The sequence below is a fragment of the Notolabrus celidotus genome, chromosome 20, assembly GCF_009762535.1.
Source record: "Notolabrus celidotus isolate fNotCel1 chromosome 20, fNotCel1.pri, whole genome shotgun sequence".
In the NCBI taxonomy this organism is placed as follows: Eukaryota; Metazoa; Chordata; class Actinopteri; order Labriformes; family Labridae; genus Notolabrus; species Notolabrus celidotus.
Genome location: NC_048291.1, coordinates 20,605,423 through 20,630,820, shown reverse-complemented (window position 1 = coordinate 20,630,820; position 25,398 = coordinate 20,605,423). Strand labels below are relative to the sequence as shown.

The 25,398-nt window shown below is 40.7% G+C and overlaps 1 protein-coding gene across 1 annotated transcript in view; it reads right to left on the bottom strand.

Annotated features, from left to right (window-relative positions):
- carhsp1 (calcium regulated heat stable protein 1) overlaps window positions 1-25,398 on the bottom strand; it is a 31,804-nt gene that overhangs the window by 6,017 nt on the left and 389 nt on the right. Inside the window, exon 2 of the mRNA XM_034712291.1 lies at window positions 323-489. Coding sequence (XP_034568182.1) covers window positions 323-407 — 85 coding nt within the window. The 5' untranslated portion in view covers window positions 408-489. The remainder of the gene's footprint in view (window positions 1-322; window positions 490-25,398) is intronic.

Here is a 25,398-nt window from a genome sequence, read left to right as displayed (position 1 = left end):
AAGAACTTTGTTGAGATGGCCGATCTCAATGCTGATAGTCCTTTTTGCTTGTTTGTCACAGAAAGTTCAATATTGATTCCAGCCTGTTTCACAACCAACTAAAAATTCCTCACAGAAGCTTTAATGATAAAAAAGAAGCAAAGTTCTTGTGCATGTCTCCATGTTGACATTTGACCAAAGGAAAGATTGGTCAAACTTTAAGATTGTAGAGTTTTCATTTTCTAAGCAGTAGACTGGTCTTCATGTGTAATAATGAAGAGCCTGTTTTTAGACATTTTATAAAGTTCTCAGTTTTCTCAAAAATGCAAAAATTGGTTCTTACCTGGAGAACGTGGAGACCCTGCAGAGTTCAGCGGTGGGGTCATCGGGCGTGACCCTTGGATGGGTGTAGGCTGAGATGACATCATGAAGGGGGGGTGGAATCAGTGGGTAAGGAGGAAGGAGGGGAAGGATCACTTAATTGGGAGCACAGCAGAGGATGTGTAACACCTGGAGAGAGGAGGACAGGAGGAGAGGTTGAATCTTTGAATTGATCATAGTGACGCACAAACATACTCTCCCAAAATCACCCTGCTTAGTGCACCAGCACAGGAACGTGACCCGAGAATTAACCCCTGCTGAATGAGTGACCTGTTGGTGGCATTCCCAGAACTCCTGTAACTATAGCAACACAGGGAGGACAGGAGGGGAATGCATTGACCTGACAGAGAGAAAGAGAGAAAGAGAGAGAGAGGGAGGAAAACAGTCCCCTCTTTCACCTCAGCTCAGGACTTACATCATCAGTCATTACATCACAGTCTAATTCAACCAATTAGAGAAATGCAGGAGAGACAATTTCTGTTTCATTATATCATTTTAGTCAAAAATCATTTCATTATTTTCATTATGACTGTATTGTTCAGAGGGAGCTGTGGAGGGGGAGGAAGGGCTATCAGACAGATGCAACAAAAAGACACATTATTAGAGACACAGGGAGCTGCTTGGTGAGCTCCTGGACTCACATCAAAACTCTGCAGTGTTTTTGTAGTTGTTGACTGACGATGGGGGAGCAGATTTCTCAGATTTTCAAGGTTCAGTTGTATGAGGGGAACACAGCCTGTTTTGAGTAGCAGGTTGGGATCATAGACTGTATAAATAATGGACATCGTATCCATTGAGTCACCTATCTGTTTCTGAAGCACTGTTTCGAAACAGCTACATTGTTCCCGCCTGTCAGTCAAGTCAGCTGTGCCTCTCAAAATGGAAAACTCATTATCTTATTATCTTTGAAATTGGACTTTGGTGTTGTGATGATGGATTATGTTGCTTTATGGATTCTGGTTTGAATACTGGGCAAGGATGATTAATGACAATACAAGGAGGAAGGGAAGGATGACAAAGTGCAGAACAATGCAGAAAACAGCGAAGAGATACTTTGATCAAGTGCTAGGCCAGAGTGTGTGTCAACAGGTTTATTTATCCTAGAGTGTTTACGAAGCTTTCACAACATTAATACAGGAACTCACAACTGAACCTAAATCTGTTTTATAGTTTCCCAGCACACAGCACAGCGTCTGATCCATCTTAACTCAATAGGCATGAGGTTAATGTGATCTCAGCCTCTCTGGACTGCATGCTTCCTGCTGAAGGAAGGCAGGGTTATGGCTGACAATCCATACAAACACATACAAACACTCTACAGTTATGTATGCACGCAGAATACGGAGTGAGGATCAACTCACACTCTCATACATTAAAACTGATCGGTGAAATACGGATCAGCAACAGGCATGGAGAGGAAAAAGGAGCACAGAGCAGCAGGAGGAGGAGGAGGAGGAGGAGGAGGAGGAAAACCTACAGATAAACAGGAGATACTGCCAGAGGGAGGCACGGTAAACATGATAAGCTGAGAACAGATTTAGCCTGTGGAGTCTCACTCTTGACTGAAGGCTGCTTTAAAAGGGTCGTACTGACGACCAACCACTCGGCACTTTACGCACTGTCCTTCTTCACATCTGAACCCACAGTGTTTGAAAGACTGCAGGAAATTTAAGGATCAATTGCTGAAAAGCTTATCCTGGACAGAAATGAATATTTACACGGTTAAACTTCTCCTTTGTATGTTATCTACATTTAAGATGCATTCAGGGACTCCTTTTAAAACTTTTTTGGGTAGAAAACAACCAAACAGCACTTTAAATTCACATTGTTCTTCTTCACATCTGAACCTAGTCCTTGATAGACTGTGGTGCATTCAAGGATCAATTGCTCAAAAGCTTATCCCAGACAGGTATGAAAATGTACACTCTGAAACTTCTCCTTTGGAATTGTATTAACATTTAAGATATATTCAGAGACTCATTTTAAACTTTTCGGGTTGAAAACAACCACACACTACTTTACATTCACATCGTCCTTTTTCACAGCTGAACCTACAGTTTTGATTGACTGCGTTGCATTTAACGATCAATTGCTCAAAACAAAGCTTATGTCAGATTAGTATGAATATTAACAGTGTGCTGTGAAACTTCTCCTTTGGAATGTCATTAACATTTTATATGCATTCAGGGAATCATTTTCAAACTTTTTTTGGGTGGAAAATAACGGCACAGTACTTTACATTCATGTTGTCCTTTTTCACAACTCAACCCACAGTGTTTGATAGGCTGTGTTGCATTCAAGGATCAATTGCTCAAAAGCTTATCTCGCACTGGTATGAATATTTACAACGTGAAAATTCTCTTTGGGAATGTTATTGACATTTAAGATGCATTCAGGGAATCATTTAAAACTTTTTTGATGGTGCATTCAGGGTTACTGCTGCCAAAAGTAGTTCATAATTAGCTATGTTTATCAGAATCAAACCCAGAGGACAAAAGCACCAATTCACTAATAATCAACCAGCATTTTTTTAAAATCTTCTGATATAAACAACTTCAAAACACTGTACGAAATTCCCAAAGTCTGAGATGCCACTTCCAGATTCCTTGTTTGATCCAACCAACAGCCAATAATTTACAGTTTTGCAGTAACATATAATTTATACAAAAAATAAAAGCAGAAGTTTGTCAAATCTGAAACTTTAAGCAAAGCAATATTTAATTTTTTTTATTGGACCACATTCATAAATAATCAGATTTCATAGTTGAAAACTATATGGCTATTACCAAGTGATGTGGTGTGAAACAACTCATTGCTTGCTATTAGTTGATATTGAAGACACAGCTGCAACTGCAAATGAATGTAACAACAAAATACACTCACAACTACTGACTTTGTTATCTGATTAACCCTTTAGTCGGAATAACATTTGAAAACGCCCCAGGGAACCATTGACCTAGCGGTTTAAGCGCACGCCCCATATACAGAGGCTGTAGTCCTCGTCAGAGGCCAGCAGTCACTCATTCCACTCCCAGCCTTGACCATCTGCTGCATGTCTTCTACCCACTCTCTGCTCCCCACGTTTCCTGTCTCTCTACAGCTGTTCTATCAATAAAGGCAAAAATGACCAAAAATATAACATGCCCCAAGTATTTTTCCAGAGGCCAATGAGCACAGGGAAGTTTCTTGTTTAGTTTGACAGTGTACAACTCAAAGATATACATTTTACTAACATACAACATGAAGAGCCAGAAAAGTAGATGCTCTTTTTGAGTAAACAGCTGATTTTGACCATAAAGTCATTTACATTTTGACCAACTTATTGTGTCACTTTTTTTATATATTCCTACAAAAATACTAACAGAATGTAAAAAAGAGAGGTTAGTTTGAAAGTCTGAACTCCAGTTATAGAAAAGATTTGAGGCACTCAGAGGGGAAATAATTAAAATCCTTTACTTCGGTTTTTTTTTTCGAAGATGATGGCTGCAAAAGTGCTTCTTACAAAGGTTTGCGAGCAATCACGTCATCAGTATGGATTAGTAGTAGTCACATGATTTGGGTTAATATGTAAATTCGCACAATTAACACATTCAAACAAAGTAAATCCAACACCTAGTCCAACAACCCATTATTTAAATAGTGTCATGGTGATAACACCACCAAGCAGCAGGTAGAATACACAACAATTGTGTACTCATATTATCGTTATTTACAACTTATTTTACTGGGAATTGAAAAAGTCTTTATAAAGAAACAAATGTTAAGCATAGCCTTAGTTAAGGCAGGCCATGAAGTCAAGCTCTGACAAATAGGAAAATGGGTGTTCTATTCAAACTTCTTTAGCCTGCCTTCTCTTGCTGCTCCCCCTGCAAACTGCTTTGCAACCCACCTCCACCCCAGCTCCTTCTTTTCTGCTGTCTGATTTTATCAGTGTTATATGTATTGTCACTGATGCCCACTCTGCTCTGTTCAATTCTGTACCCTTGGGAGGTGCTCTCCCTGCTGAGAGGGGAGGTGTGCTCTCCCTGCCGAGATGGGAGGTGTGCTCTCCCTGCCGAGAGGGGAGGTGTGCTCTCCCCACATCAGGCTTTGGCATTTCATGTGGGCACGTGAAAGAGCAGGGAGCTTCCAGAACAGAGCCATACTGCCAAATATAACCTACTGCATTGCAAATTATAAATGATTTTGACAGGAGTGCTTGTCACATTATATCATTTTATATTCATGATATACTTTAGCTAAAAGTTTCATCTTTTATGTGAGTTACACATTGGGAAAATTGTTCTGGCTACAACATGACAAGGTAAATAAAAGAGTCATATTCCATTAGATGCTTTGCTATGAGCTGATCTGTTGACTGTACAGACATGATCACTCATACAAAAGAGGATCTGGAGCAAACGATCCAGTCCTGCTCTTTAATGAACACACCAACAACAGTCATTCTCTCACCAACACACACATAAAAAAAAGTTAACATGGAACTTTCCATATTAATACTCGAGGACTCCAAACACCTCGCAACCCAGAGACCCTGCTGATACAGCAAATACCAGGTCACTGGGACGGATGCATGGACACACACACACACACACCCACCCACACTTTACATCAACACAACACATGCACACATGATGAGGCCATTGTGTTGTCCATGCACAGGCACATAATACATATAATGAATCCACGCAGAGTCCATTCAGTGGTTTAGAGTTACAGTCTGGCATTTTCTACAAGATTGAATCCATTCATCCAGAGCTGCTCTCACAGAGAAAGGACTTGCATTTGTACAGGGCTAGTCCTTGACATCCCTATTCAGCAACCGTATGTGCATCACAGGATTTATGTTGTACAAAGCATAAACAAAAACTTTTAAACAAATAAAAAACAGTACAACTCGTAGAGTGAGCAGCCACAAAAAAATGCTATGGCTGTTTTTCTACAGAACAGGGTTTAAAATATATTCCTATGATTCAGTCCACTCTCATACATGTACAGTACATTTAAGGATGGTTAACTTAGATTAGCTTACCTCTAGCATGGCCCTATTTCCCTTCCAAATCTTGCAAAGCTGCTACCGAACGCATCATCACCTTCCAAACAGAATGTGTCAGAACAACAAGTTTTAGATTTGGTTAGTAGGTAGTCATGAGAAATAGAATCCTGACAGGGTCGCGAAGGGGTCTTGTCTGTAGCCAACTGATTTAGCATTCTAACCGAAACGTTAACGTTTATGCCACATTGTTTTGATGCAAACATAAACTCACAATTTTACCTCACCTTACGGTCAGTGGTGTGAACAAGCAGAAGCACAATGTGCCAAAACTCTTTTCCACGGGTTAATTTGACATGACTTGTGATGAGTTTGCCTCTGGCACTGCCCATGTTAGCGAAAGTTAATAACCGTTGTCAATGGGTTGTCAAGGATTTTGACCAATCAGAATCAAGCATCTTACACAGCCGGAAGATCAGTAAGAGAGCCGGGTAATAAGCCAACTTAACTACCTGTTAGCCACAACTTCTTATTTATGGATCAAATATTAGAGTGTAATTCATCCTCTCATCTAACTTTCATTGACAGATGTAACAGGTCTTTTCTCATGATGTCAAACTGTTCCTTTAATGTCACAGAGCTGCGCCAAGAAATAAACACATCCACTTCTGCTGTAAGTCTACTTCAAAAGCAACCAGTCAAAGACAATGCCAACAGCAAACAGACTGTGTCCTTGAATGTGTCTGTAAAACCAGCAAGAATATGTCTGGGTGAGTCAATGTGTGAAACATAGACTGTATACTAAAACAGATGTGCCATAAGTGTTCACTAACAATGAAGCCAAAAGATTTAGAGCTCCCTCTGCTGGCTGGCTGCAGTATAGATCATAAACCTTCTTCGGACCGACAAAGCATCTAATGGTCAGGCACCTACCGTATCTTAAAGAGCTCATAGTGCCCTATTACTCCTCTAGAACGCTAGCCAGTTATCAGGCACCTCCCCTTTGGAATCATCTACCAGTCAGGGTCCGGGAGTATATAACATAAAGTAAAGTCTAGACCTGCTATGTTTCTAAAAGCGTCTTGAGATAATGTTTGTTGTGATTTGGCGCTATATAAAGATTGATTGATTGACTGATTGATTGATTGATTGATTGATTGATTGATTGATTGATTGATTAATTGATTGATTGATTGACTGATTGATACCCTGCCACCTTATTTTAACAGATGAAACCAGGTTCAAGCTATAAAATTAAAATACTTGTCAAATTTATTTTTCTCCAACTTGGTTTCTGTCATTACAGTTTGTTCTTATGCTGATTTGCTGTAACAAACACTATCACAAGAGTCATTTAGTTTTTCAAAAGATGAGTGTCTGTTCTGCTGTAGACCATACCGACCTGAGGGACCTTTGACATTTTATGAGTAGTGTTTTGGTGTCATGTCAGTCCAAAAGATCTCTTCTTTGCATGACTTGGATGCAGTAGCGCAATATGCCAGCTCCTGGGGAGGCGGTTCTTTGGCTTCATATCTCACAACAGGTGGTAATGAAGATATATTCAGTCCATGGTAGGGATGACCACAATTAATCGATTTTCGATTAATTGATTGTTAAGAACTTGCTCGAAACACGCATTTTTGTTATCAATTTTCCGTCACGTGGAACAAACATCATGTGATCTCATATTACACTCAGCTATCAGTGAGGTGTTTTAAGTTTAAAGCATGTTTCGATGTGAATCAGCTGTTAAAGGTGTTGCGCGTCAGGTCTCCCCGTGCGCTTTTTTAAAAGAGGATCAACACAAAACTGCTGCCAACAACAACACGGACACGAAGGTTCTACTAACTATAAACAGGACATTTCCCACCTTTGGATACGAAGGCAACAGACAGGTGGGAAATTCAGGTACACTATGTTTGCAGACCAGCAACATCAGAGCCGTCTGAGCTTTTCTGCAGCTGGACTGATTATGACCCGGTTGCGCTCCCGGCTGACACCTGATCAAATACACATTTATTTTTCTCAATAAGAACGAGTAGGCAGAAAACTGGACACTGTGAGTCTGAAGTAATTATCTGTTAGTAGTCTCAGGCTTCACTTTATAAGATTTTGTCCAAGGAGAATATTTTTATGAGCCTGATTATTGATAATCTGCATGTCAAACATGTACCCGTATTCAATCCTGTCAGTTATATGCATTTTGTTGCTGTAGAAAATATTATTTAGGGGGAAAACAACATATTTGGCCTTGTTTTTGACGTAAGAATTATAATTTATTTTTTTTATCAATTAATCAATAATTGATCGTTAACATTTCCAAAAATCGATCACGGAAAATACTTAAAATGTACATCCCTAGTCCATGGTGTGAACCCAGTTGTTAAAAAGACTGAAAATTAGTCGCAAGCAGATGGGCAGAGTGATGTCATCTTTCACACCGAGCACATTTTCCTTGCTTCACATCATCTACTGTTCACCTCAGTTTTCAGAGTAATGTTTGTGTTTGCATTTCTGGAACATCTTCATACATGATGTAGACATATCACAGAAACAGTCACAATTATGGAAGACTCTCCTGCCCCCCAAGTTAAACTAAAAATAATATGTTGAGATGTAAAAGCATATCCATTGAAAGAAAATCTCCCACTGTGAGGTACATGTGTGAATGGGAAAATTGTCAGGTATGGGCTGATGTGTGAAAAGAGCCTCAGTTGACTATGATTTTTCAACAAATCAACATTAAGCTGGCTATCAGGGGGAAGCCTTGTTCTTCCCACAGATCTGGCCCAAAAGTACTGTCCTAAAAAGTATCCACTACTTCCTTCCAACTACAAATACAAGTAATGGAGATTCTACAGTGGTTTTCCCAAAATCCAAACTTTTAATTATTTTCCACTTTAAAAATGACAGGATTAGGGGTGCCCTTGGCCTAACGATCTAAGCGTGCCCCATATACAGACGCTATAGTCCTCGTCGCAGAGGTCGCCCGTTCAACTCACGGCAGAGACCATTTGTTGCATGTCTTGCCCCACTCCCCCACTCTCTACTCCCCCGTTTCCCGTCTATCTAAGAAAGAAATTTTAAAAATGACAGGATTTAATACCACACAGGTATGACTTGAATACTGATATGTATATATCTAGTTCTTTGTTTTGCTCCATTTCATCAGTCCCCAAATCTTGTCATGAGGGTGTCACTGTGGTTGATGGACATTCAAGTTACCTCCCTACCTGCTGAGGATTTACCGCTGCTTGATGAGGGACAGAAACACAGATCTAGAGTCAGAGGACAGGAGAGAAATGAGACTGACACATTCAATTTCACTGCTATTTGAATTCACACAGAACACTTATAAGGCAAAATCTAGCTACCTGTGAGTTGTAACAAACTGCATTTAAGCCAATGAGAGTGCAAGAGTGACAAAAACACTGTTGCTATCTGAATTCAGAGAAGGTCACATGTTCATGTTCAAATCATGACAGCACACAGGGTAAGCAGAGCTACATGAGGTACTAAAACTTCTAACACTGTCATCCTGATCTCTCGTATTTACTACCTTCTGGTTCTCACAGAAGCTCTTTTCGCACATTCACTCTGCTCCTTTTTCATCGGCAAGAAAAACAAAGGTGTCGACAAACAGGAACAAAATGACCCAAGGGTAGCACAAGGAAAGAGCACTGAAGACAAACCTAATTAGATTTAAGAGTTAGAGATAGGAAGGTCTCCTGTAATTACATATTACCTCAGCTTTTTTACTTTGGGTTACAACCTTTAGACAAAAACAAAGATTTATGTCCATGACAAAAATAAGCTGTGGGCCTTTTCAATATGATAGATCTAACATCCACACACCCAATGGAAATAAACATGGGAAGAGCTGATTGGTTTAAAGTTTTCAGCTTGTTTGTCACGTGTTCACTTGAGCTCCTGTTGTGAGCATCAGAGGCAGCACAAGAAAGTCAGCTGTGGTCTCAAGATCTTATCCCATGCCAAAATATACACTCCTATGTTTGTTTACACATGTGCCTCTCATAACACCCAAAGCACATATAAGTGACTTATGTGTTACACAAAGACAAAATACAGGTAAATCTCAGTAAATTACAATATGGGGAAAAAGTTCACCTTGTTTCAAGCCATGCTAGGCCACACGGATGCAGTAATTCATGGTAAAAGAGCCCCAACCAAATACTTTGTGAACAAATGAAGATACTCTACATAAGTTGAACATTTTTGTGTTTAAATCATTTTTCTGATTGATCCTATGAAGTATTCTAATACTTTGAGATGTGTATTTTTGCAATTTTCAAGATGTAGGCCATCATCAATATCAAAATATTAAAACACTTGAATCATTTTAGTTTGCATGCAGTGAGTCTAGAATATATCACGTTTTTACTGTGTTAAATAACTGACGGAAAATACCTAACTTTTTCACCGTATTCTAATTTATTGAGAAGTGCCTGTACAACCACAAATGATAGTTATTTCTGAACTGTATTGATCTAATCTTACAAGGATGTCGAATTCAATACTTGTAAAGGCCTAATTTAAAGAGTTCTACATCAAAAGCTCTAAAATCAACAGTTCCTGTTAAAACATGTTTTTAATGATGCACGGAAAAGGGAATCCATGTCTCAAATAAGCAGCGTTCACAGCCCCACATGCTGTCCAGTAATGAATTTCCAGTTTCACACTGCTTTATCCTTTACCAGCTTTGTTTTTATCCATTAAGAAAAAGGGTTAGTAACATAATCGGGTGTAAAAAGGGCGTTCAAGAGGGGCTGAGTGTGCCAGAAGTAAAGACGGGAAGTGGCTCACTAATTCTTTTCCAATATTTAATATGTTGTCTTTGCATTATGTATAATTAAATTTAAGGTCTTAATGTTTGCAAACGAAGAGTTCCAACCTTTATGGAACTGGGGTTGTATTTTTTAAACACACGCAAAGACACTTGGTTGATCAATACTGATATCAGTAAATATCAAATGATTATAATCTTACTTGTATGCTTCTTATAGAGCAAAGCCATACTCTCATTATTCATAGCTTGACCCATACATCTCTCCTCCGATGCTTTGACTGTAGCCTTTGAGCCTTTTAAGCCGATGCTGGCCGAGTCATTGTGGTGTCTTTGTTGTTCAGCAGGTGAATAACATGAGGAGGAGGAGGGGGATTGTTAACAGCCCCAGGCACATTATGGAGGCCTTGTATGCACTGACACAAAGAAAGAGAGAGGCTGCTTCAGACACATTAAGCAGCCATTGAGGAGCACTGAAGGCAGAAAGCATTAACCTTAAAACAGAGACAAACAGTGTTATCGAGCGCTCTGAAGTCCGTGTGGGTGCGTGAATGCGAAGGTGGTCCTTTACATGCATGCAAGGCCAAACGTGATCGTGTGTGACAGAAAGAAATGGTCTTGATTCTACAATTTGATGACTCACCCCTTGATGTGCGTCAGTGTAACAGCTCCTGTATTTTGGTCACACACACATTCATGAAAGCTGAAGGTTGAGTCTGTAACAACACCTGCACTCTTCTCCCCTGGACACGTTTAAATGAGGAGTCCATGTACCCTTCCAGAAAACTAATTCAACCATGCACTTTACCTACTGTCAATGCAACTTAATGTAAGAGTTGTGTAATCAGCTTCATTTCACTGAAAGTAACCATTACCGGCTCATGGAGTGACCCTCGAGGGCACAGATTATATCATACTGTAATCTGTGCAGTGATCCTCAGGTCTGTTAGAGCTTAAGCTCACAATGCTAAAATATGGATGTTGCGCAGGTATAATTTTAACCAGACTAATGGCAGCTTGAAAGTTCAAATTATAAATAATGTTTTAACACAAATTCATATCTAGAATAAAGTACAAGAATACGCTGATGATGAAAATTCTGTTTTCACGAAAAGTAGTGCATTGGCTCTACATGCTAAGAATGGATACCTTCTTTACTTTGATTCCAGCTGCAGATATCACCACTTCTAGAGATCCAACTGCACAGTTAGAAGAGGGTTCAATACATACCTGGATTTTTTGGCCCTGATTTTCAGTTTTTACCCGTTTAAAAATGTAACAACATCCAGCCAAAAGCTCAATTGATCATGTCATAGGCCCAGTCTCAATGTCCTCCTTAAACTCTGAGCCCTGAGCACTTCTTGACTTAATTGACATCCTCCGGAAAGTGATTAAGGGGAAGAGGCTGTAGGGGCTCAAACTGTAGAACTAAGAATGGGACAGCACTTTGGGACTTCTCACCTAACCTGCATGACATCATGTATCTCATCTTAGCGACATTAGGATTTTTTATTACACAATTTTTACTTTCCTCAAATTCAAGCCACTTAAAAGGAACCCCGACTGTGGGGACTAATAGGCATAAATCTGCTTTAATGTTTGTCTCATACTAGAATGCTTTGTTAAATAGACATGAATAATTGTTGTTTCGAACGAAATTTATAACACATATTCTAACCTACGGGCGCAGCCATTGTTTTACTAGCGCAATGCAAGCTGGGTTGATGACGTGTAATGGTTGCGTCTTGCCGAGCCTCTGGTTTTCGCCGTGTTTACTCAGGCTTTCAGGAGCTTGATAATGCCACACTGTTCTGCGTTTGGGTGTAATTTCCAGTCGAAGGGAAACAAGGGGACTGGTGTAAGTCTACACAGCTTTCCAAGAGACAAAAAGAGAAGAAAGGAGTGGGAAATTGCTTTTGGACGTACACAACTTCTGAAGGACTGGCAGCTATGTTCTCGCCACTTCACTCCAGATGCATTTGATTCATTTAGCCGACCCACGCTGGTGAAAGAGCTCACAGGTGCTGCTAGTTATAAACGGAGACTGAAGCCAAATGCTGTGCCGTCAGTTTTCGTTCATAAACAGACAAAACGCCCACGGGAAAAGAGTGAAGTCCGCTCAAGGAAATGCCATAGGCAGGAGATGCTGGATGTGCTCCTGCAGGGATGTCAACAACCCGCACCTGCAGATGTAGCCTCTGATGGCGAACCATTGGGCACGATCACGACCACGACCACGACCACTACCACGATCACGGAGGAAGCTGACGACGAGTCCCCCGATCAGTCAACACAGCAGTCCGTAAGTGTACAGTGTTGTCCAAATAAGAGTGATATCGAAACTCAGATGGAAAAACACACATCTGATGCAACGGTACAGCGGCCAGCTGATGCGCACCAACTTACTCAAGACCACGTTCATGCTGCTAATTGTGAAGTCTCTGGATCTTTTCCTCTCAGATGATGACTTTTTCAGCGAGGGCAGTCAGCCACTGGACAGACAGTCTGATCCGGAATATAACTTCACAGAGCACCCAGGAATCACATGCTTCAGCTGACACGCATGAAGAAAACAGACTGTTGCAACCAAATGACTTCACTACCCAAACATCATTGCGACCCAAAGAACAATGGCGATCTACGAGTGAGAATATTTTTTCCAGTTTTATACAAACTAAGATATTTTGAGAGATTTTATTATCGTTTTTATATAGCTGATACAAACATTGATCATATAGGAAAATACATTTTGGTAGCCGGGGTTCCTTTTAAGAGACGGACTGACTGCCATGTGATCCAGACTCTTACCATACAGCCTGCTTAACCAATAAATTCAATTTATCTAAATATATAACTTATACTATACACATAAAGGTAAATAGATTTTGGCTGATTAAGGCTGTTTTCTACAGTTATACTTACAAGGCAAACTTTTTTGTAACGCCAACATTGGTTGTACCATCCATGCTACTTGTTCACTGTCGCACTTTTTATTTCATGTTTTGAGCTATGGGTAATTGCCTTACACTACGTCTGCAAAAATGGCCACTTACAGAAAGGGAGCATAAAGTGCTCAAAAAGTCTGTGAGAGATCCCTCACACACTTGAAGATTTGACAACGGGACAGCTATAAGCCCTCACGGACTTAGTGGGAACGTGCCTCAAAGTCAGTGAGTGTGTGAGTGTGGACAATGATATTGGGCCAGTGTCTCCTTTATGTATTTTCATTGACATGCTCTTAAAAAAAAGACTCTTTAAATTCAGATTTCTCAGGATTAAGGCGTTCAGCCTACACGTTCTTCATCTGCAGACAGATAATTAATTAATGCATAAAAATCAGTTCATTTAAACAAATGAATTATTCATGTAGTTGCGTCCAACAGGAGTAAAAGCATCATCTCAGATCAAACAATCATACCTCCACTTATGTTATTAATCAGCCTTTGATTTCATGGAAATGAAAACTCCTTTTTAACCCACATGGAACAAAGAAAAAATGGACTTCGTACTCAAAGAGATGAGCACTGCAGCACACTTTCTGTTGATCTACTTTATATGGTGGTGTATTGGACTGAACAAACATGTGTTACACACCTAGTCTTGTTAACAATGCCAGCAAAGCTCCAGTTTTGTTTACAAGTTACCTTGTGAATCACATCACACTGGATTCCAACAACAGAAACATGGGAATAAATAAGCTCCAAGCTAGTGCTCACTTTCTCCTTCCCTTCTGATATTCTGCACTCATTTCCACCGTCTGACCCTCCCCTTAGAGTCACACACCCAAGCTTTATGACAGCCATTTCCTGACACACCGAGAAAAGGAAGCAGCAACAGTGCTCCATCCTCTGCAATCACCAGAGAGGAAAAACTTTGGCTGAAAAAGATGAGATTGAGCTGTGTCTCTCAAAGTCCAAATGTAGAAAGTTTTTATGATGGCTTTGAGAGAACATGACCATTGGGGGGGCGTGGGGGGGGGCGGGGTAGGGGTAGCAAATCCTATAAATAACAAATTAAATACACAGTCTAATCTAATTTTGTATGTCTAAAACTGTTGGCTACTTACGGCTGTCTCTATGGGCCTAGGGGGAGTGTACTTGCCAATCAGGGGCTCTGTCCATGGTTTTCCACCAACCATAGACTTGGTTACCAGTGAGTGTCAGCGGAGCTCTGATCTCAAAGTCCTTATAAGCTCAAATAATAACCACCCTGTCTCTTTTCAATGATTTTCATCTTTTGACAGACAGCTCACCCAACCAACAAATCCTGTCATGGGATGTTAGTCCCAGCATCTCTTATGACCAAATTCCACCAGATCCGTGTCTGGTCTGTCTCCGATCTGTCACAGCACCGGATCTGAAAGGTTTCTATTCCGGTCACTGTGTCAACTTTCACTGGATCTGCTCCGTTGCGTTCCGGCTGCGTCTCGGATTTAGATCGAGCAGGAAAGGAAGTCAGGCACCAAAACAAATGAAAACATACGGTTAATTTTCAGAATAAAACACTCTGTGTTATCACTAGATCGTATTTCACTTAACTACAACAACAAGCAGTCATTATGAGCGGAGCCAGGCCTGGAGTCAACAGGTCAGAGGTTTTCAGAGGACCATAAACAACAACATGGATGAGGGTTGGATATTCATTAATGCAGTAATTACTGCGGGAAAACCTTGGTCACATGACTCCAGCTGTCCGGCTGTTCAGCTACTTACTGCGTTCTGAAAACGGAACCGGTAGGTGTTGACAGACGAGAGAGCACGGAGGCGGACCGCAGTGGATCGGAGACCGGACACGGATCTTGACACAGAGCTGGTGGAAGTCCCAGGAAACTTTCACAATGTGTGCCAAAAGTGAGCCTTTAAAGCATTACAACTTGTATGCATTATATTAAAAATTGTTGCCACAAAATCAGGCAGGCAGTTGCACAGATTGCAAAAAAAAGGCCCTCAATATCCTGGAGGGATTGACTTCTGCGTGTCTAGATTGTTTCAGCCTGACTTTCTCTGTCTAAGGAGCAAGTGATTTACAGAGGAGAGAAAAGACCGACAAATACAGAAAAAGAGAAATGATAACAAAAAGGGGAAAAAAGAGATGCAGTCCCTTTTCTGTTACTCAATGGTGCACTTGTTACAGCAGCATCAACAAGATAGCTCCCCATCAGGCGCTGCATCCACCTGACAAGTTCAAGATGACAGTGGCTGATCTGTTCTCCTCTGTAATGTGTTAGCCAAAAAGGCACAAGATACTAACGTTCCCTGCTGGCAGAGGAACATCATTCTACAGTGGAGTACAGAAGAGGAAAACACAGACTTGAAGCACCTTCAAACAACTGTCTGAATACAAATGTGAGTTTACAAAAGTTACCTACGTGTCTGTTTAACCTTTCACTTTCAAAACCTGCTGTACTGAATTTCACAATTTCCAAAACCCCTCAAGATTGACATTTAGCTGCAGTAATGAGGGGTGTCACTCATATTCAGCCTGTGGCATGATGACCTGTCACTTTCTCACTGTGCTGATGGGAAAAGTAAACTATAAAGGACACATCAGGGGTGCTAGATTGGCACAGCGGTTAAATTGTGAGCCCATTGTTGAGGCTACAGGCCGCATATACCTTTCTGGAGTACCTGAGCTCCATTGTCTCGTAGGTTCCTCAGAGCTGCCGTAGACGTCCTCCTGCTGTGGACGTTCCAGACTCCAGCTGATATGGACATGCTGGACACCAGCGGCAACAGCTAATACTACTACTACTAACCGTCTCTTTACTATCATCGCTCTCTCTCTCTCTCTTATTCTCCTCTATCCCTCTTTCCAACCTCGAGGCAGATGGCTGTCTAACATGAGTCTGGTTCTGCTCAAGGATTCTGCCTGTTAAAAGAAAGTTTTTCCTCACTGTAACTAGCTAAATACTGCGGGGTGCAATGCTCATGGTGGATTAAGATGAGATAAGACTTAGTCTTATCCTGTCTTGGTGTTGGGTCTCTGCTAATAATTTAACAGAGTACGGTCTAGACCTGCTATGTTTGTTTGTTTGCTATGTTTAGATAACGTTTGTTGTGATTTGGCGCTATACAAATAATGATTGATTGATTGATTGAAAGCAGCAGTCCTGGGTTCAACTGCTATACTCTGCCGTGTTACTCCCTGCTTGGTCTTCCCTGTTTCTGACCACATGCACAGTCCTGCCATATTGAAAGGGGTAAAGAGAGTAAATGATAATCCTTTAAAAAAAAAAGAAAAAGAAGAAAAAGAAGAAGGATGCATCCAGCAATTCACTGAGGAACTATAATGTGCAAGGAGATGACAAGGACACAAATAACAGTGACTTTGCACAATGCAACGTTTACAACAATACATGGTAATACTGTATGGTGTAATTGCACCTCAAGCCGCAACCACTGGTTTGAATTTAACCACTGTAAACTTGTTGGTCAAAGAAAATTGCTCTTGCAAATGCATATTTCACATGTCTGGGGGGTGAAGCCTTTCTCAATCGCCACCCTTCAGGGTTCCTAAATACCAGCAAACGTTTCATCACTTAAACATGAACCAAAAGTAGCTTCAAAGTCAAATTGGAGGTGGTCATGTAAGCAAGTGGTCATCAAAATTTGCTCCAAGTTTCAGAAAAACATGATGTCACTTGCCAGGAGCAGAGTAATGAAGTAAGACCAAATCATGTGTTTAACCATCCAGTGATTCAGTTTATTCTGATCATTCAATTATATCCCAGAGGGTCATATTTCACCAGCATGACAACACAATGATTCCACGGCCAACCTGGCAAAAAGCAAATATTGGCTTCACTGAGGGTTGTTCTTTCTTAATAAGAAAATAATTATTGGATGTCGAATGGTAGGGCAAAACCACACCAGAGAATCCTTGTGCAGGTTGCATGTCCTGCAGACAGAAAAGCAGGAAGTAAACCAATGCAGCAAAGACCACATGACCCATATAACCAACTACGAGACCTGATCATGTGTGTCCTGCTTTGTCTTGTGCAGCACTATCACCCACTTAATTTCAACTTCACTATGTGTAGATTTGTTTACACACTGCTGTGTGGAACAACAGCGTAACACAACACCTGGAAGGGTAAGAAACCTCAGAGCTACAGCACAAGTGAGGAGTTATGACAATTTAGAGATATCTCTTTGGCTCCATTCACAGACAGATAGTAGAGTAGAGGTTCTGCCACAATGAGTGCATTCCAAAATCTCCGAGTGTGAAATGGGAGTGGGCTGGTAAACCCTCTATAGTGAGTCCAGTAAGCATAGTACTTGTGTGTGACCAACACAAGGAAGGTATCACCTCAGCTTCATTCCAGGAAAAACCAAGCGGCAACCTCCGACCGCGAAAATGGAAGCCAAGGCAGAAGTGCATACCAAGTGGCAACCTCCAGTCTCAAAATATGAAGCCCATGCGGAGGTGTTACATGCGGCCGGGCTGATTATCAGCCCCTATATTTAGCAAATCGGCGTCAGCCTTTTTAAAAAAATCTGACGGCCGATAAGAGATCAATTTAAAACTGGGTTATTTTGGCTCTGATGCAGCCGTGCCTCTCTGTCTGCTGTCACTTCTATGTCTCCAGCATTGTTCCACCCACAGCACGGGTAACAGCCAATCAGCCGCTGCAGGGAGAAATGGAACGCAAGCTAGGCTACCGTTTCTGCAGACTGTCATTTCTGCCAAGTGATTTAGCAAATTTTGAAAGATTCTGACCAGAGCACTCACTTCTGTTTAGGTGTACGCTCTACTTCGATTTTTTTCAGCACTTTAATTTGCAGCCAGAAAGTCTGTACGGACACAACACAGACGTGCTCCTCCGCCTGTGATTGGTTCGTTGGCAGTATCGTATTTCCTACATTTACAACATTTCATTTCCTCTCTATCCTTTGTAATAAACTTCTGTATGATCAATGGCGACATGTATCAGCGCCAATTTAACATAATACGCAATGGAGTCGCCATAATTTCCCTGTGGACAAGCAAGCAGAAAATGTTGCAGGGCTATCAAAAGGTGATCTGAATAGCATATAAATCACACAAGCGTTAAGGCTGAGTATTGCAGAGCGATGCGGACACATCGACACACAAGTATGTAGTGCTCATGACTGCGTCATCCAATACTTCAGAGTCAATGCAGTATATGTCAGAAAACAGGGTCTCTGCGACAGCTCTTCGCTGCAGCTTTGGGGCAGTGAGCTTAGCTGCCACTTACGTATACTCCAGCTTTGCTAAAAAATAAATCCAGATAAATGATGTGGCAAAAAGGAAAGTGAAGTCCCTTATAACACAAAGAGAATAGACAGCTGGAAGTGTCTTGGTTCACAGATGCGGGGGTGCTAATGGGAAACTGATAAATACTGCATGACTTACAGGGTAACAGGGGAATCAGTGAGGCTGACATCAGAGTTTGATGTGGGGTTGGACCTAAAATAAGAACAACATAATTTATATTTCATGTTTTATAGGTAATAGTCCAATTATGTGACTGCCAGGTTTCTGAGTGGAAAAAACCTTTTATTGGATTATTAGAAGGCTCTGTGAAATACTCTTAGAAGAAAACGTTCACATGCTCCTTACTCTTAGGCTTGTTTTAGCCTTCAGAACTTCTGCTAGTATAACTCTGGTATGAGACACAATAACTACTGATTAACATTGCTAATTCTTGCTAATTGTCTGTGTAACATGAATTTCCTTAAAAAGATCAGAGATGAGACCGACAATTTCTCCAATTAGTGTGAGGGATTGTGGAAAAAAATAGAACTGTTAAAGTGGCAACATCAGATCAGTTATTCACTCAGCTTGAAAACACACAGAACAAAGATGATATGCGATTTTATGCTCTGGTTTCTCCACTGTGTGCTTATAGAGATGCAGTCTGCCATGTTGGTTGGTGTGGCGCATGCTCAAATAAAGAAAAGGAAACTAACATTGTCACTGAGGCTGTTAACCAGGTTAATGGCGATGTCTATTTTTAAGCCAAATTTTGAAGATTATCACTTGTGGTTAGGCAGAGTACAGCCCAAGATTAACATTGTCTCATGCTTCCAAAGTATAACCTTGATTGTTTAGAGGTAAGAACAGAGATGCCTCCAGGAGTCATTCCGGTCATATTTCAGAGAGAGTGGAATTTGCCCTTTAGGCAGACAGAAGGTAACAAAGCACATCACGTGTCAACACATGCGTTCCCTTTGTGCCTGAACAAACACACAGTTCTAATAGAACTATTCTTTTGAATGATGGTTTATCCTCCAGCCTTATAAACATATTTTCTCTCTAAACTGCAAACAAATTGTTTCTGTTTAGTGGTTTCACTGTCCGCACTCACACCAACACATGATCTCTGTCAAATGCTCAACTGTCTTTCTATTGTTGCTTTAAGCTGAATACATTTGTCCTCTAACATTAGATGTCACATCGTCATTTATTTAAATTTAATTCAATGACGTAATGGGATTTTGGACTGTTTGTTGGAGAAACTGATGCTCTGGTAAAGCGGTGTATGACATGTAGTGTCCAGGTAGCAGGACACACCGTGGATCTAAATGCACCAAAAGATGGTAAAGACCTGCATTCTCTAGTGACTTGCGTGTTTGCATTTTTTCGCAAATTGTGCTCTGTTTACGACAGCTATCAAAAATGATCGTTGTGAGATGATCGGCTCAAATTGTCCATCTCGATCAGTCAAAAGGTGCTTACATAGGCACTGATCTGACAGTTGGGATCGGGATTTGGGCATCCCATGTAGCACTGATATAAATGCAAAAACTGTCATAATAGGTTGTTTGCATATGACCTCATTTCCGTTGCGTGGCAGTGGCGCGAAATGAGGATGGGGGTCAGGAAGTGATTTGCAGGAGTCGGCGCAGAAACATAAACACAAGAACAATGGTTTGCGTTTTTTACGGTTTCCCTAACTGATCAAACAGAGAGAAGTTGACAAGTTTTTTATTGTGTCCCAATGGTAGTGGTTCACAAGGGGGAAAATACAAAAACCTCTAAGAAAAACGATGGAAACAGTGGATAGAATACCTTCATTTATGGTCCGGAGGAGCAGAGTCGGATTATGCCTGTGTGTGTAGTGACCACTTTTTCAAGGGTAAGTTAAAGTAATGTATGTATGCTGTATATGTCTATGTTTAAGTAGCTAACTCCTTCCATACTTTGTAATGTTAAATTTTTCCCATCTTTGTTCTGCTGGAGTTTTTAACAATTACTTAATGACAAACAATAGGTAGTAATTGGTAATGCAAGCAAGATAAGATAAGATAAGCCAGAATTTTTTTCAGTATTGCTCTCTCATTACAGTGTCTAGAGCAGCACAGTACGGGCTTTTCCTCGGTTGCATCCATTCTGAAATTTACTTCCTGACCCCCATTTGAATTCCACATGTCACTGGCATGATGTGATTGCAAATAACCTATTGTGTAGGTCTCTGCTGCTTCGTCTGACAACGTGTTGTTGACATTACACTGTGGCTTCTGCAGCATGCTTTCGATGCCATGTCAGTCCTGCCACCCAAGACTTCCCCCACCCCCATCCCAACCACCACCCACCACCCACCTTTTCCAACCTCTCGAGAATACTTCTGATGCTGAAGTGGAGCTAACCTCTGCCGCATGGTGCAGAGGCGTACGGGCAGATATAGCAGCAGAAAAATTATCCTTACATTATGAACGAGGCATTCAACAATCGCTTAAGCCCCTCTTAATTTAAGCCCCTTTCACACATAAACTGCACCCCTGAAAATGACTCAACAATCTCTGGGAGGGTTTCGTGTGCAAGCGCAAAAGACCATCTATTTAACCCAAGTTTGAGAAGACTTTATCCTGCCAGCACCAAATGAAAAAGTCTGGTTCAAGTTGGAGTTAGCTTAGTCCAAATCATACACCCCAAATGTGTTGTTGCATGTTTTTGTTTTTGTAAGCAAAGTTTACATGCGACAACAGTGGGGTTGCTAGGTATGCATCTTGCATCAAAAGGACGCAGCAAACTCACTACCCATGCGCCCCGAGACACATCCCAAGATATTAGAACATCCCTCACATATTCTGAATAATGCTCACAATGTCTACTTGTGTCACATAGCAAACGCGTGCATCTTTATGTACAGGATAGGCGGATGGAAAAACCTTATCAGTGTGGATCACTTGAGCACACAACTTAGCATGCATAAGCTTAGTGTAGTGCTTGTTTTGTTAGGCCAAAAACAACAGGAAAGTAACTCCCGTCTAAACGAAATACCATATCAACTGCTGACAACAGTTGTCCTCATTATGTTTTTGACTAATGCAACAACATTCCAGAAGCGTCCTCATACATGTTGTAGTGTTATTGATTCAGAGACAGTCATTACTACTGGAAACTCCTCCTGCTGCATACACAAACTCACACCACCACCACAATCACTTACTCCTCTCCTGCCACTGCCTAAAGCAAACTTGGGATTTACAGCTTTCAGAGCACAACGACACAATCCACTGCTGAGGTACATTAGAATGGCAATTCTGGAATTTTTCGGTGACATAATGTTGTTAAATATTAAGTGTCAAAGGCGCTTTAGCTTTAGTAATGTGCAGTTGTCAACAAACTGTTGGACGTGTACAATCTTTAATAAAGACAGTAACCCCCTGCTCTCTCTCCTCCCTCTGTCTTTCTCACGCTTTGCTCTCTCGTTTTGCTCAAACTTCTTCCCTGATTCAATAGCTCTCACTGTAATATCTCTCACTCCCCCCCTCTCATTATCTTTGCTTTATTGCCCTCAGCCAGAACTCACAGGGGACTATTACAGCAGATCATATTGCACAACATGAGGCCTTCACAACAAGCTCCATCTCACAACGTTAAGGGCTGTAAAAGACGTAGCCATAAAAACTGTAGTAAGCTTTTAAAGTGCTCGGCAAACAAGACTTTATGATTGAGTTCACACATATGAGGGCGCTGAAGACTGCGAGTCTTTGACCTTGTAATAAAACAAACATCTCACCCTGATAGGAGACACTGCAGCCTGAACTAGTGCCATGCAGTGCAGGAGCATCCCAAAATTGGTTTGGGACTCACATAACTCTTCACAGAAAATTGAGAAAATTATTATAATAGAGATTTATAAATGAGGAGTGCAGCAAGAACATTAGTTTGTAGCTGATGTACTGTGATGGCGGCAGTTGAGTAACAATAAATTACAGCAAAGAAATACCAAGAAATAATTTCGAAACAGTGTCTCAATGTCAGATTTTTTTCAGCGAGAGGGCAAAGACAAGTTAATGTCACTCTGTGAAACTGTCCTGCTCAGTATTAATTTGTTTACCGTAGAGCTGGGCGATATTAAAATATTATATATAATATATAATATATATAATATAATATATTTTTTTGTATCAGTCGATATCAATAATTATCACGATAAAAATCAATCGTTATTTCATTCAAATGTAGAGGCAGATCTTTGCTCCTGAGTGAAAGTTGAAGAAACCAGACAGTTTGTTAGCTTGTATCTGGATTTAGTTCTCTGATAAAATTCTTGAATCCCTCATTTTTTAATATTTTGAATATTTTTCTCAGGTTGAGATCATTTGCATAATCAGATGTATTTACCCACATCCTGGAAGTGTATTTTATTAACTGTATGAAGTTAATGTCAGACTAACGACTCAGCTTTGAGCTGGTAGGTTTAATGTTTCCTTCAGTGCCGCTGTCACTCGTTTCAGCTGTGTTTACATTTCGCTCCAAACTTTTTAAGCCTGCCTACCTCTTACCCTGCTGTTATATTTAGAATATGAAAAATGATATCACGATAAGTATCATTATGGAATTATCGCCCAGCCCTAGTATACCGTAAGAAGAAATGTTATTGTTCATGGATAAAGTCACTATTCTTGATTCGTTGTTATCCCGTTTTCACTTCCAATCATCAAAATAAGCCTTTAAATCATCAACATCAACATAATCTAAAGAAACTGTAAGAGTTTAACTTAGCTAAATTTCTTATACAACTCACAATACTTTATGTAACCTGATTATAGCGTGCCTGCTCTTTTCCTCACTCTTACCCTAGGATGAAAGATAGCATAGTTGTTGAATTAGGCACAGCTTTTACCCAATAACTTCTGACTTCTAAACTGAAGCCTGCTTTTCTGCAGTTCATCTTGTTTTTTTAAGTTAATGTGTGTGCATATTTGGACCTGAAGATGGACTTTGATAGGAGTGAGAGGTCAGCAAATGAAATTGTCTGTTTTCGAAACGGCCTGCTTCATACTAGTAAAATGTAGTGTGCAGTATGTACCACATAGAAAATATTGCGTTTGAAGGTAGTATGTAGTATGACTGTTCTGTTGGATCTGTTCTGCAGTATGCTGGGTCAGGCATCACTTGATTTATGGTTTTGGAGAACAGAAGACAAAGGCTGTTTCCGAAACCGCCTACTATACTAGCAGTATGTACTGATTTGGCCAAAGTTCAGTATGTAGTAAGTAGTAAGTGAAGAGCAAAATTTGCAGTATGCCAAAACTCCCTGGATGTCTACTGATTCGTGAAAATTTCACAGTATGCATCGGACCAGTCTGCCTCGCATACTGTTTCCCATAATGCACAGCGCTAATGTTCCACTTTTTCTTTTTCCTTCTTTTTTGACGGGAGGAAATACGTTTTGGGGTACTGTGAAGGTTATTGAATTACATATAAACTACTTCCTAACTTTTTAAATTATTAGTGGATGCTAAAGAAGCAGTGTGTAGTAGGCACTACTATTGCCTACTACATTAGTAAGTAGTATGTAGCAGGCAGTTTCGGAAACAGCCCAAGCTGATGGTGAAACTGCTTCTTACATACAGTGAAATTTTCCTGAATCAGTACGCATCCGGGTAGTTTTGGCATCCTGCAGATTTTGCTCTTGTTCACTTACTGCTTACTACATACTGAATTCTGGCCAGATCAGTGCATACTGCTAGTTTAGGAGGCGGTTTCGGAAACAGCCTTTGCCTTGGGCGAATTCACCAGCTGACTAATCAGATAGTTAACGAGCAAGGCTAACGAGCCAGGTGTGTTGTGTAAGGACACATCGCCTGATTGGTGCTTACATATGAATGAGTACTGAAGGGCGAGCTGAATTACATTTCTGATTCATCTAGTACTTTTTTATGGATTCCATTATGTAGGCTATGACTTGTAAAGGCTAGGTTAAAGGCTGTTCTTTTAAACGTTTTGAAAACATTTATGTTGCCTAACTCATTTCAAACTGACTTAGAAATCTTTGCGTATGAAGACGTGCTGTACTTCTGAAAAGTTATGGTGTGAATAAAGAATTACTGCACTCAGACCAAGGTCACTTAAGTCTATTAATTTGTGAACACTGACGTGTACTGGAATAAAACCCTAATTGAATGCCTAGAATGGAAATATCAATTCAACCCCAGAGTGTACTCAGTTTGAACAAGAGGCCTCTTCAATCCAAGTCTTGTCAGCCCTTGGCCTGAACATCACCTGAACACCTCTGTACAAGCTAAGCACTTAAATAGATGGAGTTTTTTCTACATGGAAATAGATCAGCAAGGGAGTCCTTGCGTGAACCAGAACAAAAGTCTGATGGATTTCAAGACCACTTCATCTGTTTTTTCCTCATCTGCGTGCAGGTTTGAGAAAGGGGGGCACCTTAACCATTTAGGGCCAACAACATCCTGACTGAAACTGTGTCACTTCTTTAGAATTCTGACTTTTTTTAACGCATCCAAACACGCACACATCCCCTGCCTACTACATCAGCTGATGTTTTTTGTTACAACCAACAACATATCTGAACCAGGGCCCAAAAACAAAGGCTTTACTCCACCACTACTCTCATGTATGATTACACACAAACATGAAAACAAACTCAACCTATAATTCATTTCTGATGGATACTGGCAACATCCTACAGCTCTTAAGCGCCCACGTCTACCAGCAGTTCATTAACTCAGAATAAGAGGCTTGTGCTCACAGCAAACCTTTTCAAGTCTGAATGAAAGCTTCTTCTGTCTTTTACAAACACACAGCATGGACTCAGGCGTGTGTGAAGAGGTAATTGGATGACACAGTGTACACACATAAACACAAGCTTTCTCTATCTGTTGCTGGTTGGTGCGCCCTTGATTGCTTGGTTGTCCCACTTGCGAAAAAAAGGAACGCGCAGAACTCAATCCGTAATGGAAAGTGGACTTGAACGCCACTTTAAATTAGAAAGAGAAACCAACCTACACTTCCAGCC